Here is an 18,330-nt window from a genome sequence, read left to right as displayed (position 1 = left end):
ACTCTGTCCTCATCACACTGACATCGAAGTGCACCAATTAAAGCTGGGAGAAAACAATGCTGAAGCAAGGGCTGGTATCAGCAGCTTAGAGCAGTTAAAATCAGATCCTCTTAACGCATATTGCAAACTGCTGCTGGTACCTACACTCATATATACCCCTAAGTACTGAAGGATTTGATCCAGCTCCCCTGTACACCCACAGGCTGGGAATAGTTTTACATCAGGTCAAAAGAAATGGGTTTTGAAATTACAATTTCTCCAACCGAGTGAAATATTTCAGAAAATAAATCTATATAAAATCAATAGCATACAATGATTTTTCTATAGATGGCAGCTTATTTAGTTAACATCAATCATCACAGGGGGAAGGTGTAAGCAAGATGCACACAGGAACTCAGAGATTGATTTCAAAACTGGAAAGCACTCATAAGTTCCATGGCATATTACAAACAGCAATATCACCCAAGAAGGCATCAGCCCTGGAACAATTCAAATTTAAACTTAAACACAGGGGTAAAAAGCATGAAAACATTTAATTTATGAAGACATCAGAAGACCCAGTAATGGGTGACAGTGGAAATCTGCATAACTAAAGAGGAGCAGATGTCTTCATACAAAGAGGCCTGATCAATTCAACTGCTCCTTTCTGTGACCTGCCGTACCCTGCTCACCCTCCTCATCTACAACATATGGTTTGTACAGAGCTCACGGCCCTTGATCTGTAGTAAAAAGATATTAAGCCTGGTAATCTGTACATATTTTAACACATGTACAGATGTAAAATGCTCAGATGCCTCATTGATCAGGAAATTAGAAAGACTTTATAGCAAATACCATAAGGTTTTAAGGACTATGTGTTCTACTGACAGAAACACTCATCAAATATCTCTTCAAAGTCTATAAAATTTTTATATAAAAAAATTTGTATAAGGTGACATAATTCCCAGACCGAATACTTCTCATCTAATGCTTCAAAGTCTGCAGTCCACAGGATGCTTTTCCCCCCAAGTACTTTGTTTTCTACTACAGCACATTACATCCCACACACGCACCTCTCATAATGTGATGTTCACAGAGAGATTGATGGCATGTTTTCCTCGTAATTCTGGACAAACGTTTTTCTTCCTAGCAGCGAAGTGTAAAGGTGATCCCAGCGAAGTCCTGAATGCATCTCGTTCTTCTGAAGAGCGTGCATTAAAACCAATAACTTTGTCCTAGAAAACGTGTAGATTATTAAACCGGATAACTGCAAATCACGCCTGTGCTATGTAAGCTGCCACAGAAAAGAGCTCACTCCATATGGAGGGCTCAAGGCTCAAGGGATTAAATGGACAACTATTTGTAGATTTAGACAGGCTTTAGGTCAAATTCCTAAATATTCTCCTTGATTCATCCCAAAAGCATCTGGACACGTATCTGCAGATACGTTTATCTTCACACAAAACCCAGTTCTCCAAGACAATGAGATGTTTCTTGCCCATGGAAAGACACCAGATAATATTTTGGAAACCAAGTAGCAAAGCCTCAGTTTTCCCATCACGGTTCACTGCTCACAGTCAGATTTTTCCAATGTGTTTCTTGCCAGAAGCGGAGCCAAAAAGGTACAATTCAGCCAAGTTGTTAAAAGGAAAGTTTTCATTTGCTTTGTAGTTTTATTTCGAGGAGGTCTACAATCCATCTCCAGTAATAAACAGCATTATTAAAGAAAAGAGAAACTAACTTTCAGGAGCAGGTGAAAGCAGAAAATCGTGTAAAGGCCAGAACTGCTTCCCCTTTTTCTGACATCAGTCTTTGACCTTCGATGTATTTCCAGCTTGTGTAGATCTGAGCAGGAAAAGCTGGGAAATTAAACCGATTTCTCCTCCGTGAGAGTAGCACAGCTCTTGCTGCTCTCCGTTTCTGTTTTTTTGAAGTCTGCAGAGCACACTCCACACACACTTCTCACTTGCGGCCCCAATTAAAGTAGCAAGAGCTAAACACAGAGCTAATCCTAAAGTGATACAAACACCCAACCAGACAGCCTCTCCTTTAGTGTGCGATTGCAAATGGCTAGAATAAAACCTCTTTGGTTTTTTGGTTTTCATTGAGATAGAAGAGAAACACAAATGATGGGACTTTAGAGGATTATCAGAAATCCCTAACAATGAATTGAAACGAAGACGACTGGAAAAAAGGGTCCTTATCCCCCACAAGAGCCACTCTTTCTCTCTAAAAAAATAAATAAAACCAGGATTGGTTCAGCACAAGGAATCTTCTTTGTTGTCCACAATGATGTATGGCCAGGAAGTCCCTGCACACCCAAGACTTCTCAGACACCTGAGAACGGACCATTTACAGCAGCGTCCCACACTCACCAATCCACTTCCAGAATCACCATCTTCCACTCTCGTTTCCAGATCTGCAACCCCACCTGTAACGGCAAATAACCGTCTTCCCTCCTCAACCTTCTGCTCAAACAAAAACCAGTAAGAAACCTCATCCGAAGCCAAGTTTTTGGAAATACAGGCATTTCCTTCAACAGACTCCAGATCAGGCTTTTGGTGTCTAGGTGATACCGGAGCAAGCAAGTTATCTTTGCTGGATTCACACTCTTTGTATCTCGTTGTCCTACCTAAAAGACAACAGGGCTGCAGAGAGTTATGTGATTCCATAAATGAGAATGAGGCAGATGCAGACACACAGAAACCAGCCTCACTCCCAAGGAGCAATTAGAGTTTGCTCACTCCCGTACCTCCCAAAACATCCAGCATCCGTAAACGTGCCATTAGGGAAGCCTGCAATGTCCCTGAACTAATTTACTTAGTCCAGCAGTTGATTTCCCCCCTCCTCCTCCTCTCCAAACAATTCTTGTAGCAGAGGTTTTCTGCAGAGAAAAAGAGAACAGATTTTGCCCAGGAAGGTGAAAATCTTGGCAAAAGCATCTGTGTGACTGTAATCAGCCTGAGTGGGGTTTCCAATTTCTCTTTTCATTAGGCAGCAACTGGCTTCTTTTATTCAGAGATGTGTATACAGTGGCAGAAGAGATCTCTCTAGTGGTTTTGCTGATGCCATCCTCCCCCTCCTAAAAATAACCAATTGAGGCTATTCCTGCAAGATGCCTTTCATGCGCGGCATGAATAGCTTATGTGAAATAGCTCCCGCATACCGAAGCATACAGAAAGCTTTCTTCTCCCGCACGGGAAAGGATTTATTTAACCAGAATGAAAAAGAAACTGAACAGAAGACACATATCCTCCTATACAACTGGGAATTCCAACCGTCTGAATGATATGTAAATTATATTCGTTTTTAATGTGTGGGCCTAGTTGGAAGAGGGCCGAGTCAAAAACAGCCCCTTTCTCATTCAGTGCATCTGCTGTGTGTGCGTGCATGTGTAGTCAACTAGATTTGATGACTAAGGGTGGTCACAAATCATCTTTCACATTTTTCTCTGGAATTAATTTTCTACTAAATGTTTTTGGTTTCATTAGAAGAATCCATTTTCTCCATGAAAAGCTGATGTTTTGCTGAAAACAAATGCATGCACCTGAACACAGAAACATTGAAACCAACTGGGAATTCAGTCAACGTGCCTCATTTTTTACTCCTTCTAATTCTCTGGTATGTCTCCAGACACGCTACGTCTTCAATGACATGACGAGATCTGATCCCAGCAGATCCTCCTAGGATGCTCCATGGTGGCTCAGCCACAAGACAAAACGTTTTAGCATCCTACCAACTCCACTGCCCACATCTGGAGGACGTCTGGACCCTTCACCACGTCCTCTGAGCCTGAAAGACTCAAAATCGCTGAAAGACAAAGCCAAGCTCTATCTTCTCCTGTGTTCCAGCCCAGGATTATTTCCCCCAACTGAATATACCCACTGACTTGGACTAGGCTGAAAGGCATTGCTGAGAAACTCATGGAGAGAAAAAGTTATCAAAACAGGAACAACTGGGGACAGAATTGTTTGCTCCTGGAGGGGCGGAAAGCAGCAGACTCCAGGAGTTAATCTGCAAGACTTGCGATTACAAAAAAATAAAATGTATTTTAAAAACATGGGATGCGCTGGATTATTGACAGCTTAAAAAGCACATAAAAAAATTTAAGTCTAAAGCACTCCATTATCATTTCACCATTTTGTTCTGTTATTCATGTTTGTACTTTTGAAATGCTTGATCAAGAAATAGGGAGAAGAGTCTCCAGACAGGTTGTTATTACTTTTATGCCCAAAGTATGACTGCTTAGCCCACGCTGAATTGCGATTTTGAAAAATTATTTGCCAAGTCTTTTATACGTGTATTATTTTCTCAAGATTTCTTGGGCGTACAACCTAAATCAAGTGTAAAATTCTTAAATATTTCCCTTTGAGTAGAAATCTATTCTGAAAAGCAAGTGCAAAACCAGAAGAGGCGCGAGTGCTGCAGTGGCAGCTGCCAATCTGTGCCATTCTTGGTCACTCCAAGCACACCGTGATCAACGCTCCCAACTTTTATACCAGAACAGGGACCAGGCTTTCCAGCTAAGCCATCTTTTGTTCCCTCCTGCCTCTTAAAATTCCCACCATGTTTCAGGCCTGGCTAATCACAGGGATAGAATCAATCAAGTTTCTTGAAAATAAATAAATAAATCACTCAATTGCCAGCCTTGTACAATTTTATCGTTTAAGTCTTGACCAGCTCTACAACCTTCAGGTACACTTTTAACTGCCATAGTCCTGCACTACGTTTGGACAGAAAATCCAAACACATTTCGAGAGGTTTCAAATCCAAACCCCAGCATATCCTTCAGCAGAATACTTTAGATACAGAGCAGAAAGCTTGCCCTGGACTGGATTTTGCAAGCCAGTAAAGAAGAAAGTGCAGGTATCCCGACAGCCAGCAAATCCCACGCTGATGGGGCATCAGATCGCTCGCAGCTCTTGCCGTCCACACCTCCGATGTGACGCTTCAGATTTAGCTAATATGGCTGCACATTCCTCACTGCCGGTCTCATTACATTCAGATCCCAGCGCTAAGCACGTTGTTAAGCATTGTAATTCTTTCTTTATTAGATTCAGGTATATAAATGGCATCCTAGGGAGCACTGCGAATTCTGATCATTATTTCTTTACTCGAGCTGTGTTCATCTGCCTGCTGAGAGGATGATCACCAACTTACCCCAGGCCCCTGTGGGACCCATTATTTATCTTATTACATTTTACAGTGTGGAGTAAATAAATAGCATTAAAGTGCTAAATTTATTCATCGAAATGGGTTGCATTCGCATACTGGAGCCATTTCTTAAATCAAGGAAATGCTGTTAACAGGCACTCTATGAAGATGTGCAAAACATTCATTTTAATGTGGCCGAAATAAAGCAAGACTGCTATGAACCGATGATGACATTTCACATGTGTGCAGAAGGACAGTGACACTTTAATATCTCCGCTTCCTCAGATCATTTCCATCACATGCAGCCCAAGAGGGCTGTATTAATTATTTTGGTGTCATTTCGAAGAAATTAATTTCAGTCATTATTAGAGCCTGCACATTAAGCAACGATTGCTTGGCTGCTTGAGAGATGGGCTCAGAAAATCCTACACACTGGGAGGAAATATAAGCATGGTGAAAACCAGGCAGTGATACAACCGTTTCCATCTCAAAACATTTTGCAATCATTATGCAATTAGTGATGGCAGAAGTAGGTAGGACGCGACACAATCTTCAGAGGGCAGAGAGGCAAAGTAGAGGCAGCAAAGCTGGTCTGTGCTGAAGGTACACAGCGCATCAGTGGGAGACCTGTGATTAAGACCTGGGAGGAGTAGGATCCCATTTTTTTGATTAAAGCAACTGATTGACACCAAGCGTGCGCCTTATTTAAAATTTATTCTTATGAATTAAAAATAAACTCAGTTTCCTCAAACAGATCCAAAGCAATAAGGCAGAGAGAGTAACATCTTGGTCCTTCTGTTGCATCAGACTTACTGCAAAGCAAAACTGAGGTCTCCTTTAACTGCTCTTAAATTATACAAGTCACCAGGGTAAAATTTATACCTGGAACGGACTATTTAAAGCTCTATGTACTGTGCATGAAGACATTACACAAGTTATTCTCTTTTAAAGCAAATATTACTTCAACAAATGTTGGTCTTCCAGGAATTAGGCACTAGGATGGTAGGATTAGCACTAGGATACCTATTTCTCTTAGATACTATTTCTCTTTTAGTTCTTAAGTTCTCTTAGATACTATTTCTCTTCCCATCCACTCTGGGGAATATACCATATTTAGACCATACAAATGCCATTTCATTTTTCATTCTAATTTTATTTTTGACCTCTAAAAGTTAAGTGCCCAAGCCAACGAACAGAACAGGTTACTCCACACAAACAGTCATCCCATAGCTGTATTTAAGAAGAGCTGTCCTTTAGAGCTAGCAGCATGATGTTGCTTTGTCTCCTATGCCATTTTTATTAATTTGTATTATTAAAATGATTTTGAAACGAAACAACTTAATACACAAGTGCCCAGAGCGTTACCAGCAGATATCTGAATAAGCAGCGAGGAAAAAAGCAGAGACAACAAATTGTGTCTTAGCAAGTGATGGAAAGGAAAGGTTCTATCCATTTATTTCTCAGCCAACAGTGGTCAAATTGCTATTTGCCCTTCTTTGCATTTATTCATGTGATAGATTTATAGATAGCAACCACATCCCCCCCTTCAGACTTAGTTTCGCTTCCTAATTAAATTCAGGAGAGGCAGCAAGAAGTGAAATTTAGAGTTTGCCACTACTGAGCCAAACCTGTACAGAGGAGGCTCTTATTGTGTATTTCTCTTGTGGAAGAGGACTTCAGCTTAGAGCCAAAACACAGCCAGGACGTTCCTGCGATGACTTGTCTTGCTCGCAGATGGGCAGGATCATGCTAAGCCCTGCCAGGTACCTCCATCGGAAGGCAGCCACTCCAGGAAAACCCAGGGATTGAAATGATCAAGAAAACTTCTCCTTCTTCCCAAATACACCAAAAATCAACCACAGTCTATAGAAGGTTTACCTTTAGTCTGTGGTAGGTGACGCCCACAAAAAGCAGATAATATCATAAAAAGCAGTTTATTAAAGCTAATCTGCAAAGACCAGCAAGTATAGACAAAATAAATGTGAAAGGGTAGATGAGAGGAAGATAGCCAGCTTAGGACTGAAAAGGGAAGTGTTGTTAATATGTTGTTACACAAATGAGTGAAGCAATGCCGTTATAGAAGCATTCCTCCTGTCCGGCTGGAACAATTTCTCTCAACATGACACAGTAAAATAAAATTTACAAATGTTAATAAATTTTTTTTAAAGGTCAGGTCAGTATTTTCTGTAACATGTGTCGGGGGGAACCAAATACATCTCAGCATCAGGTCACCATGGGACAGCACTGACATTAAAGAGAGGAGGAACTGCAACTCTTCTAGAAGTGAATTAGTTACTGAAATACGGTTTGCTTCCCCCTCCCTTTCTCTCTGGTCACTCTGATGTGGCAGCAAAGTAATTGCGAGTTTAGAGAAACGAATCCTCAGTACAATCGTGATGCCGATCTGTATCAAAATGGTCAGAAAAGCCAAACAGTTCTCAAAAAAGAAAAGTAAGCCAAAAGTGTTGTGAAATTTCAGTGATTTATGCATGAGGCACAATGGCAGAGAAGGCAGTGAAGGAAAGGACTTCTTAGTAAAGCGTGTTTAAAGTCAAGGATCAGACTGCCCTTACTCTTTGAAGCTCGGCTATAAAAAAGGGACAAGTAGCAGGGATTTCGAGATTTGTCGCCGCGCGCACACATCACAGGCTGAAAGGCTGTGATTGCAACGTTCACCCTTCAATGGCTTTGATTCGTCTTCAACAAGGGAGTTATTTTTGTTGATCACTCAGTGATTGTCGCAGGGTGAAGATGACACGTACTGTCAACGGAGGGTGTCCAATTGGTTAAACCTGAGGATCAGAGTTTGTACGGCAAAAAATATATGTGGTGCAGATCTCACTGACACCTCAAAGGCTTGAGACACTCAAATTCATTAGGGAGGGGGAGAAACAGAGTCGGTGCTGCCACTTTAGCTGATTTTGACAATAGGTTAATCTTTTCAAAGCAAATGTCCTACCAGCCTTTAATAGCTACACACAATTTGATCTCAAACCTAAAACCCTTTGCCCCCCCCTCCATCTTCTCTTAGAAGCTTTCCAGTGGAAGATTCAAACAAAGGGGAAAGAGTAATACGAGGATGCAATTCATCTAGACTTAGATTAACATCAGAGTCGCTGGTGTCTCAGCCCTACAGGGCTCGACAGCACCCTCTTCCCAGAAGCAGCCTTGTTTTAATTAATTGTTGTGAAAAGCAGCCAAGATGCGACTTAAAACATATTTATTTAAGCATAAAAATAATGAGAATAATTATTCTAATAATAAATTATCCCAATAATTCTAGTAAATAGGGTCATTTAGTATTTTTGGATACTTTAATACTTTGACTAGAGAAGTCTAAGGGATAGCTGTGAACTCAACATGAGCGTTGTCCGTTCTTCTGCCTTTCAAGCAGAGATAAAAAGCTTAATGGAGATTTTTACCTTTTCCTCTATGTGCTTCTGTCCCCTCTGCTCCACAGACACACACATTTCAACATATTTAAATGCCTTATGAAAAAACTAATTGGCATTGAATGTAAGAGTCTTCAATGCAGTCTTGAAAGACTGCAGGTTCCAATAAAACTAGATATACAACACTATGCTATGGCAAAACCAAACAAGAACAAAAAAATGCTTCTATTTTCAAGGGTATTGAAAATTCTATGATGTAATAAAACTAATGACAAGCGCCCATTTCCTTTCATCATGTCTACTGCACTAATCCTTTGAGGAGCTCATAAATAGCAATTCATAGCCCAAGAAGAGTGTCAGACCTATATAAACAACATAAACTCATGACTTGAAGGAACACATGTAAATACAATGCACACAATCTCAAGACAACACAAATGTTATTAGATCCATTAAATTTCAAGCCTCCTCCAAATTCCTACACATTTTCAAAGCTCCTTTGCATACAATTAACATTTCAGTTTATAATGTCCAGCCCTTTGCAGACTGGGTTATCAAAATGCTTTAATTTTTGCCCTTGAACTACAAGTATCAACTTGGCGTTGAGGCAACAAAGGAAGTGGCAGAATGAAAAAGAGGATTAAGAAGTTTGAGGTAAATGGTATATAGCTATTTATGTTTCACTTGGGACTTAAAGCAAGGAAAGTCGTTACCTTGAGACTGACATAGTCTGAGCTTAACCAAAGGGTTTTTTTTAAGGTTTATCAGTATCAGAATCTTGGATTCTTCACCTAGGAGACATTATTTGCATGTCATCACATAATTATAATACACATACATACTTCATCGCCTTCTTTGGTGAACACTGAAATTATGGAAATTCTAGGATCAATGACAAAAATCAGTGGTTTTAAAAAACACCCACAAAGCCGAAAGACTTCATGTAGATGGAAAATGGGAAGCAAGATAATTAGGTCATGTCCTTTCTGACATTTATTTCAGTAAGCAGAGAATCAGATCATGCTCTCTCTTTCATATGTAATTCAGAAGGTGAAAAAGTATATTCGTACTGTACTTATCCCTGGATGGAATTTAACTGTGGGAATAGATATTCCCACCTATTTGACATGCAAAGCAAGAGCAAATTTTCACCATAGTTATAAATATCCTAAAGGAAAACGTGCAGATTTCATTATCACCTGAGCTTTGTCCTTGTGCAGGAGATGAGGATGCGACTGTCCAGCAAACAGCCTGATGAGCCCTTGCTAAGGCTCCTACCCACACAGACATGTGCTCCTGACTACTTGTGGTTCACTTCAGATTCTGGACCCTCATCTATGAGACAGGAGGAGAGAGAACAGGGTGTGACGGCAAGTTCAATAAGAAAGAAGTTGGCTAAAAAAAACCCCTCAATTAAAGCAGCGTTGCAAAGTTTTAGTCACCTGCTTCCTTAGGGTGAACAAAGCTTGTTTTGTGGATATTTAAACTAAACTGCCCTTGCTCAAAACCTAAACTGATGCTTTGTCCATCCTCTTCAGAACCAACACATGCCAATGAGGTTTTTCCTGCTGATGTGCCGTGGAATTAACAGGCAAGGCTCCATGGCACTGAAAATTGATGGGGATTGGTAAACAAACTCCCAAAGCATCAACGATCAGGTCTTGTAGGCTACAAATAAGACGGGAATTTAAGCTGTGCGTCTTACTTTGTAATCTGTAATGTTAAGAACATCAGTAACGTCTCAAGGGGAATAGAGAGAAGAGAACCAACGCTCAGATCTGATCTTTCCACGCAGTTGTGAAATTGGGCAGATCTAACTGCAGACCTGCTCCAGGGCATCTTGCTCCCATTCCCGCCTTCAGACCTAACTTTTTGTGGTCGCTCTTGCTGAGCTGGATTTCTGCTACAGTTCTGCAGCAGCAACGGAACGGAGGAGAACCTCACGCTCTGCATCTGTTGGGTGATGCTCTCACTGAAATTGTCTCCGTCTTCTAATTCAAGTACTCCTTGAGGACTGATGGTGCAGCCCAAAGGACCTTTTGCAGTGCATACATCTGTGGTATTGCTGTTTGAGGACTCTATGAAAAAGTTGGTTTGAATCTCACACTAACAAAGCTCAGCACCTCCCAGTAACCCATGAACGTATGTTTTTTTTAATTCATCCTGCTCTGGACTTCCTAAAAATAGACCAGACAGACTGTATCAGCACTTAGTTACCACAGTGACTTGTATTATAATAAAAAGAAACTGATCGTTCTTATGTTGTGTTTCAAAGACTTAATAGCGTCCTTAGTGCAACTGAGAAATTTTTCTATAGAAATACACAAAAAAAGGCACAGTAGCGTGTGAAAAGAGGGGGTACCTTTTTGGCCTAGATGTTGCTGTGCTATTTGTTACACAGCAAATAGCTAAACAAAGGGAAAAAAAACCCTAATCACGGAAGTTGAAGTACAGTAAATTGTGAAAGGCAGGCATTTTCCAGCTGAGGAACGCTGACCATCTCTGCTGGCACCACAGGGAAGCTGCGATAATGCAAAGGCCCGAGGACACCATCTCAACATATCCATCCCCATGTGCGCTGGGTGCACTCCAGCATGAGCCAACCCTAACTCCTGCCCCAGAAGGCTCCCTGAAGCACGCAGGCTTCATCTATCTCCATAAACCAGCATTCCCTCTTAAAACCAAAGTGACACCGAAGTCACGCACCCCTTGCCAACAATTCGGTACAAGTGCCTTCTGGGTCAATAGTGTTTTCGAGATGCTACGCGAGAGAGACAACCCTTGAGCTTGAAACTTCACTTCTTGCTATACCCCTTGGCCACCTCTATACACCTCCTAGATAAATCTGGATGGAGTTGAACAAAGGAAAAAGCCACATTACGCTTCGTAATGATGAACATTAATGGCCTGTGACACAACTGCTCTCTCTGGGGTGGTTTGTCATACAAGGTGGGAATTTTCCCCCCAACTTTGTAATGACATGGATATCAAAAATGTCAAAAGATTTACTGTAAAAAGCACCTCCAGGCCAAGTTTAAGGTGACTTCTATGTTCTTGTTTTGCTTTTCTCTTTTCCCCTCGATACATTTTGCTTCTAAAGGGGGATACTACGCACACAATTATAAAACCAAATGCTGCAAGGAAAAGACTTACATGCCCCCAACCACTCTGCTACTCCCCAAACCAGCTGGGTCCTTGCTCTCAGCGCACCTGCAGCTGCACTGTGGTTCTCTATTTCTTTTTCTTGAGGGGATACCTACTGGTTCTGTATCTTTCAAAAAATTACACTATATTTCTTATTGTGCAATTATTTTGCAAGTTACTTATCAGTTCTAAAAAAGAGCAAGGAAATGACAAGACACAGGAGATGGAAGAATTCAAACATATGCTTTAAATGACACAAACAGCAAAGATCGGCACAGTAAAAGCCATCAGAAACTGGCAAAAACTGTAAAACTGCTAAACATAATTAGGTATTTAATTAGAACACCAAAGCATTACTACTAGATCCTTTAAAATTTGGGAATTCAAAGCATATACACTGAACTGAAACCTTTCTATTTCTGCATGACTACGTGCAAAAAATTAATCTATAAAAATAACTTCCTATAAACCACAGTTTCAACACCCTTGGGTAGCAGCACCACTTTGTATCTGAGAATCTGGGGGGGGGGGGGGGGGGGATCTAAATAAGGCTCCCAAAATCCACCTCTCATAGAGAAAGGAACAGAAAAGGAATATATTTAAAAATCCCCCTCTCAGACTTCTGCTTCAGTGACTACACTGGAGCAGCAAATATCCTGGTGGAGATGGAATTAGAGCGTTATCGCAGCATCGCTTCAACATGGACCTTGAGCAGAAGGAGCCAGGACAGAAGGAAATCTTTGCCAGTGAACACGGCTCTGGAGGGATTTTGCTAGAATGGCTAAATCGGAGGGGTAAGGAAAATGCACGTGTTGAAATAGCTGTGCAGAAGAAGCCTTTAAGGCTAGACCAAATTCTCATGCTGTAGGAGACGAGCGATGAAGGACTCCTACCTGGATGGTGCTGGTTGAGAGTCCTCAGGACAAACCCTGTACTACGAGATATTAGCTTATTCACCTCCTACTTAATCAGTCTCCTCTTTCCTCTGTCAAACTGCTCCAATTAACAATCAAGAAGTTCCTAATTAGAACCTAAGGAATAAATCCGTGGAAAGGGCACTCATTCATAAACAGAGGCAAATAGCACCATTTAGCACTGACTTGTTTAGTTTCACAAAGAACAATGGAAACAGGGCAACTACAGTCCTTCCTTGGGCAATTCATTTAAAATGTTACTTCACTAAAATAACAGTGTTTGGAGACTACCTGAAAAAAAAAAAAAAAAAAAAGAGGTGAAACAATGTAGAAACACAATGAATTAAAAGGTCTGATATACTAGTTGGTACGTCCTAAATCAACAAGTTTCAGCAAAGCTTATCTAGCCATACCCAAAAGGCCTGCATCTCTTGACGAAATCAAGCTTCAAAATGTATCCTTGGGGATTTGGGTATAAACAGACTTACTAGAAGTAGAAAAGGTTCTGGCAGAGCACGGAACTGAACCTCAAACTCCTAAATTCGCCGTTTCTTTGCAGCCATAACCAAAAAGCTATGAATGGGTTAAATCCTAGCAGTTTTGTACAACATCTGATTGTCCTACTTACTTGAAGATGAAGAAAAAAAATCATTCCACTGAAATTCTAAAGGGGGAACTCCAGTGTGAAGGTCTATGAAGCGACAACCACTAATGACTTTTGACAATTTGACTTTTTTCTGTGTTGAGCTGCTGGGACTTGCCACCAAACGCAGGGAAGTCTTAGAAAATGCCCGTTAGCGACACTGACATCATCTTCTCCCCGAGCCGGGCTCTTCATGCCTGATGCTAATTCCATCCAGAGAGAGATTTACGCCTATTAAGCTCTGTAAAAATCTACTGTCAGCCCCAGTTATCCCAGTTTGATTTAAAGGAGAGGAAAACAACGTATTTTAAATTGCCTTTAAAATTCGGCAGGCCACCTGAACGCAAGACATGTCTCTGACAAGATCTACCTGAGCTTCAGGAATTTGAAAGAATTAGAAGAAAGATTTTATTTCATCTTCTTTTTGGAAGAAGAAAAATGTCACTACTGTCACACCATCGGTCTTTTTATCTTTCTTTTTTGGCAACATATGTTAAACTAGAGGAACAATAATTTCTTAAATGCCATGGGCTAGGGGAAATTCTGGGTCATGATTTTAGAAGGTTTGCAATGAATGATATAAGTCCCATCATGAGACTACACATGTTCGTGCACTTCCCTGCAGAAAAAAAAAAAGATGCAATCTATTTAAACCTCTTAATAAAAAAAATCTAGGCTAAAAATATAGAATATATGCATGATGTTTTAATTCACCTTTCATTTGATGCTTTGTTACCCAAATAAATTTCATATCTGAATGGGTGTGGAGTTTGACTTATCAATGTGGGATACTTACAGAATCATAGAATGGTTTGGGTTGGAAGGGACCTTTAAAGGTCATCAAGTCCAACCCCCTGCCATGGGCAGGGACATCTTCCACTAGACCAGCTTGCTCAAAGCCCCATCCAGCCTCACCTTGAATGTTTCCAGGGATGGGGCATCTACCACCTCTCTGGGCAACCTGTGCCAGTGTTTCACCACCCTCATCGTAAAAAATTTCTTCCTTATATCTAGTCTGAATCTACCTTATTTTAGTTTAAAACCATTACCACTTGTCCTATTGCTACAGGCCCTACTAAAAAGTCTGTCCCCATCTTTCTTATGAAGCCCCCTTTAAGTATTGAAAGGCCGCAATCAGGTCTCCCTGGAGCCTTCTCTTCTCCAGGCTGAACAACCCCAACTCTCTCAGTCTTTCCTCATAGGAGAGGTGCTCCAGCCCCCTGATCATCTCTGTGGCCTCCTCTGGACCTACTCCAACAGGTCCATGTCTTTCTTAGGCTGGGTGCCCCAGAGCTGAAGGCAGTACTGCAGGTGGGGTCTCACCAGAGCGGAGTAGAGAGCGAGAATCCCCTCCCTCGACCTGCTGGCCACGCTTCTTTTGATGCAGCCCAGGATACGGATGGCTTTCTGGGCTGCGAGCGCACATTGCTTCTATCTTACACTAGGCTTTGCGACACCTAGGATGGAAAGAATGTGAAAAGGTGACAGTTCACTGGTGTTAATCTTTATGAATCAAGAATATTGCTATGAATGATAATTAATTTCTGCAGCAGTAATGGGAGTGTGGCACGTGGTTTCATCAAAATTCAACATTGCTGATTAAACATCTTCAGGAATTTGGTTGTTCTACATCAAAATTATAACAGTAGGTAAAGGTCATTAGGAGCCACACTTCTATTCATTAGACTTCAGGGTTTTTTTTTCTCTCCCTCTCCCTTTCTTTGCCAGACTAGGCACACGACTGAAGCAACTAAGCATACAAATTTGGTAGTTCAGCCTCCCCTGCTTCATTTGCATCTGTTGATTCATTTCTGTGTGTAGATAAGGTCAATGCAAATTGAAACCTCTGCCTTTTTAAAAAACTTTGCCCCATCTACCATTTAGCACCATCATTTCTCACGCAGAATTAGGGGCAACGCTACCTGAGAGAGTTTTTCTCTCCTACTATAGCAAAGCCAAAATGAATAGTAATCCCTTTGGGTTTGAACACAAAGAGGCTTTCTGGATAGCGCTTTATGGAAGACGCACAGGACTTTTCAAACCGGGCGTGTGTGCAGGGAACTCTGAAATAGCTTTTATTTATCAGCCCTCCAGGTATGTTGCTTATTCTGTCAAGCTTTCGGGAAGGTTTAAGGGCACAGGAAGAATTTATGGAAAAAACCCCACCACCTTCGTTTTGTTTACCTAACTGACTTGATTGACATTTTTAAATGGTATTGTACTCTCAATAGCTATTGCCTTCAATTCAAAGAACTTAGCTACATTACTTCAAAGATCGTATTTTTAACATTGTAAAACGCTTGATGGTAGGTAATTACAACACATTATCAGAATAATTCTAATACCGCATATACTACATTACAAATGACAACCAGCAATTAAACCCATTACTGCCTTTCATCAAACTAACCAGAAAAAAACACTTAACTATTGGCCTGGGCGTATCTAAAACTGATAATAAGTACCCACTCTGCTTACTCGAACAATAGTTCTCCGTCCTTGACAACTTCTATTTGTTTTTTTTTAATATGGAAGAAGTGCCAAACATTTTCTTTAGGAGGCTTTTGAGGGATGCACATGGCAGATCTCCTCCCATCAACAACAGAAAACAGGCATTTCACATGGCTGGAAGGGAATCACCTCTTGTGTGACCGGACACACGCCAGCAGTGGGGACTGTGGGGAAAAAGGCAGCTGAGCGGAGGCTGGATGAACTTTTTTATCAGCAGATCATATAGGCGACAAGTTTGGCACCTCTTACATAGAAGAAAGATTGACCTGGATGAATGGGAAGCAGAAAATACTCTCAAATACTCAAAGTGTCATGAAGAACTAGGACTAATGCTGCCTGGAAGGAGACGAAACAATGATTTAGGAGCCAGGCAAAGGAGAGAGAGTGAAATACCAATGTTAAGAAAAGATAGCAACCAGCAATCTAGAGATTCCTTGCAATTAATTAACTTTTATTTTTTAACAACAATTTGCTTTCAGTTCAGATTAATGATTTACATGTGGTGCAGGCCCAGTCTGATTTTCAGAATGAATTGCAAGACCCATTTTCATCAAAATCAATTATACGGTATGTATCAAGAGGGATGACTTTCACAATAAGGAATGGATTGCAGTGATAAACTGCATAGCCCTGTAAAACAAAATGAACAACGATTCTAGACTGAAGACTTGTCTCCCCCTTTTGTAAAGCTGTAGCAAAAGAGGATGGTTTTATTTCCTCCCTGTAGTACTATAAAACTTCAGAACATTTAAATTTTCCTACTCCATGGAGCAGTTTTGATTTTCTGTGCTGTGATCTCTCCACCGTCTGGCCATCCACCAGACCACGGCTCTCCATGGCTGTTACTCATCCTCCTCCAAAAGCAGCAGAATGGTGACTTTCTCCTGAGAGCTCTGGAGACCTATTAGAAGAGAACCAAATCCGACACTTCCCAATATTCCTCTCTTCTTGTTGTATTGAGTGTTATTTCTAGAAGGTCTCCAATTTTTCTTTGTATGCGGAACAATTACATCTCACATCCACTGAACTAGCTACCTGGCTTACGACTAAAAATTATCAGCTTGGGTATCCCAAAACCAAGGAATAGACAATTTTTGAGGGATCTGCACTTAGTTAGCAATGCTATTTGACCTTACGGAGTGTAAACATTTTTTTTTTTTTTTTTTTTTTTTTACTTTTGAAACACTCACTCTCTTACTGTTACTGCAGAGATAATGAGTTTACTGAAGAAAGTCACTAAAATTATTAAATCCACTATGAGCTTCAGTCAGAACCTGATCATCATTACATTTACAGTATACACAGCACTGCTAGTACACTGCCTTCTCTGTAGTCTTTCTATCCTATGATAAATCAGCCGGGGCAGCCAAAATAAAACGTAAATAAAAGAAGTGCTTTCGTGTTCAGAGGCATCATCACATTGTTTAGCATCCCCGGTACCACCACTCCATTAGTTTTAAGTATTATTGCAAGGATTGGTTCTTAAGTCACAATAAAGACTGGAAAAAAAGAGATGCTGCTAGCTTCTGCTATTTTGTAACATTTGTTTTACTATTCCACAGCAAAAAAACCCCCAGAAACCAACTGATCTGAAGGTACAGACAGAACTAAGGCAATGGCCTTAACTGGTCCTATTGGGCTCCTGAAATCCCAAGTTGCCACTATCATGAGCCGCAATTGCATCTAAAGGTCCATTTCAAAAATTAAATTCCAGGTGATACGTCACTATCTGGATTTTCTCCAGGAACAAAACTATTTACTGGTGTCTATATACTCAAATAAACATCCACAACACTTAGACAAGCCGTGATTCACTGGAGTCCACCCTGACAGAAACGCAGCTTCCTACTCTCCTTTTCATGCCCTGTGCCTGAGTGCAGAAGCACTTAACCGTCCATAAAACCCCACACCACAGGACAGCCACAGTCAGTTGTCTGACAGTGCTATTCATCTACAGATGACAAACTACCGAACTGATGTGTGGAATAAGAGTTATCTCCAATTTACAGAGAAGGAAGCAGAGGCAGAAGTGATTAAATGGCGTCAGACACGTGGTCCGAGACCAGTTCTACGTGGCCTTGTCGCTACCACCCGGGAGTGGGGTCACCAACCCTGCGCTAAGAGGCTCCCAGCATTTCATCTAGATTTCAGACACGGTCTCCAGAAAGAATATTCCCATTTTCAAAGCCAGCAGAAGAATGTGACTTTAAGGAATGCAATGATGAGAAGACAGCTGCCTGAAGCTTGCGCAAGGCGCCCATACCACCTTGTGCTAGATGTAGTCCTCAGCGTTGACTAAATCACCCAAGTAAAAGTTGACTAAATCACCCAAGTACGAGCAGGCAGCAGAGCCATTGCTACCAGGCTACAGAAGGACTCTCAGAGCTAAACTGAGCTGTCACAGACCTGTTGCACCCCCCAGAACAAACCCATTTGTAAAACTACAACCCAGAGAGACAAAGTTACAATAAAATTGAAAATCTTGACCTTAATTAATAACATTGGGGAATTTATGACTTTCAGTTCTGTTCTGCCTATTCCAAATCTGCACAGAATTTATGACCATTCAACTTGATGCTTCATCCACAACGGC

The 18,330-nt window shown here is 41.0% G+C and overlaps 1 protein-coding gene across 2 annotated transcripts in view; it reads right to left on the bottom strand.

The window, feature by feature from the left end:
• Positions 1 to 18,330, bottom strand: part of EXOC4 (exocyst complex component 4) — a 417,970-nt gene that overhangs the window by 193,597 nt on the left and 206,043 nt on the right. Inside the window, exon 11 of one of the 2 annotated variants that reach the window (XM_050900548.1) lies at positions 12,822 to 12,874. The exons of the other annotated variant lie outside the window; for it this stretch is intronic. Coding sequence (XP_050756505.1) covers positions 12,871 to 12,874 — 4 coding nt within the window. The 3' untranslated portion in view covers positions 12,822 to 12,870. Of the gene's footprint in view, positions 1 to 12,821; positions 12,875 to 18,330 lie in introns of those variants that run through there. 2 annotated transcript variants of the gene reach the window in all.

The sequence above is a fragment of the Gymnogyps californianus genome, chromosome 1 (genome assembly GCF_018139145.2).
Source record: "Gymnogyps californianus isolate 813 chromosome 1, ASM1813914v2, whole genome shotgun sequence".
Taxonomy (NCBI): Eukaryota; Metazoa; Chordata; class Aves; order Accipitriformes; family Cathartidae; genus Gymnogyps; species Gymnogyps californianus.
The sequence above is the reverse complement of the archived record's forward strand: the minus strand, read 5'-3'. Positions and strand labels throughout refer to the sequence as shown.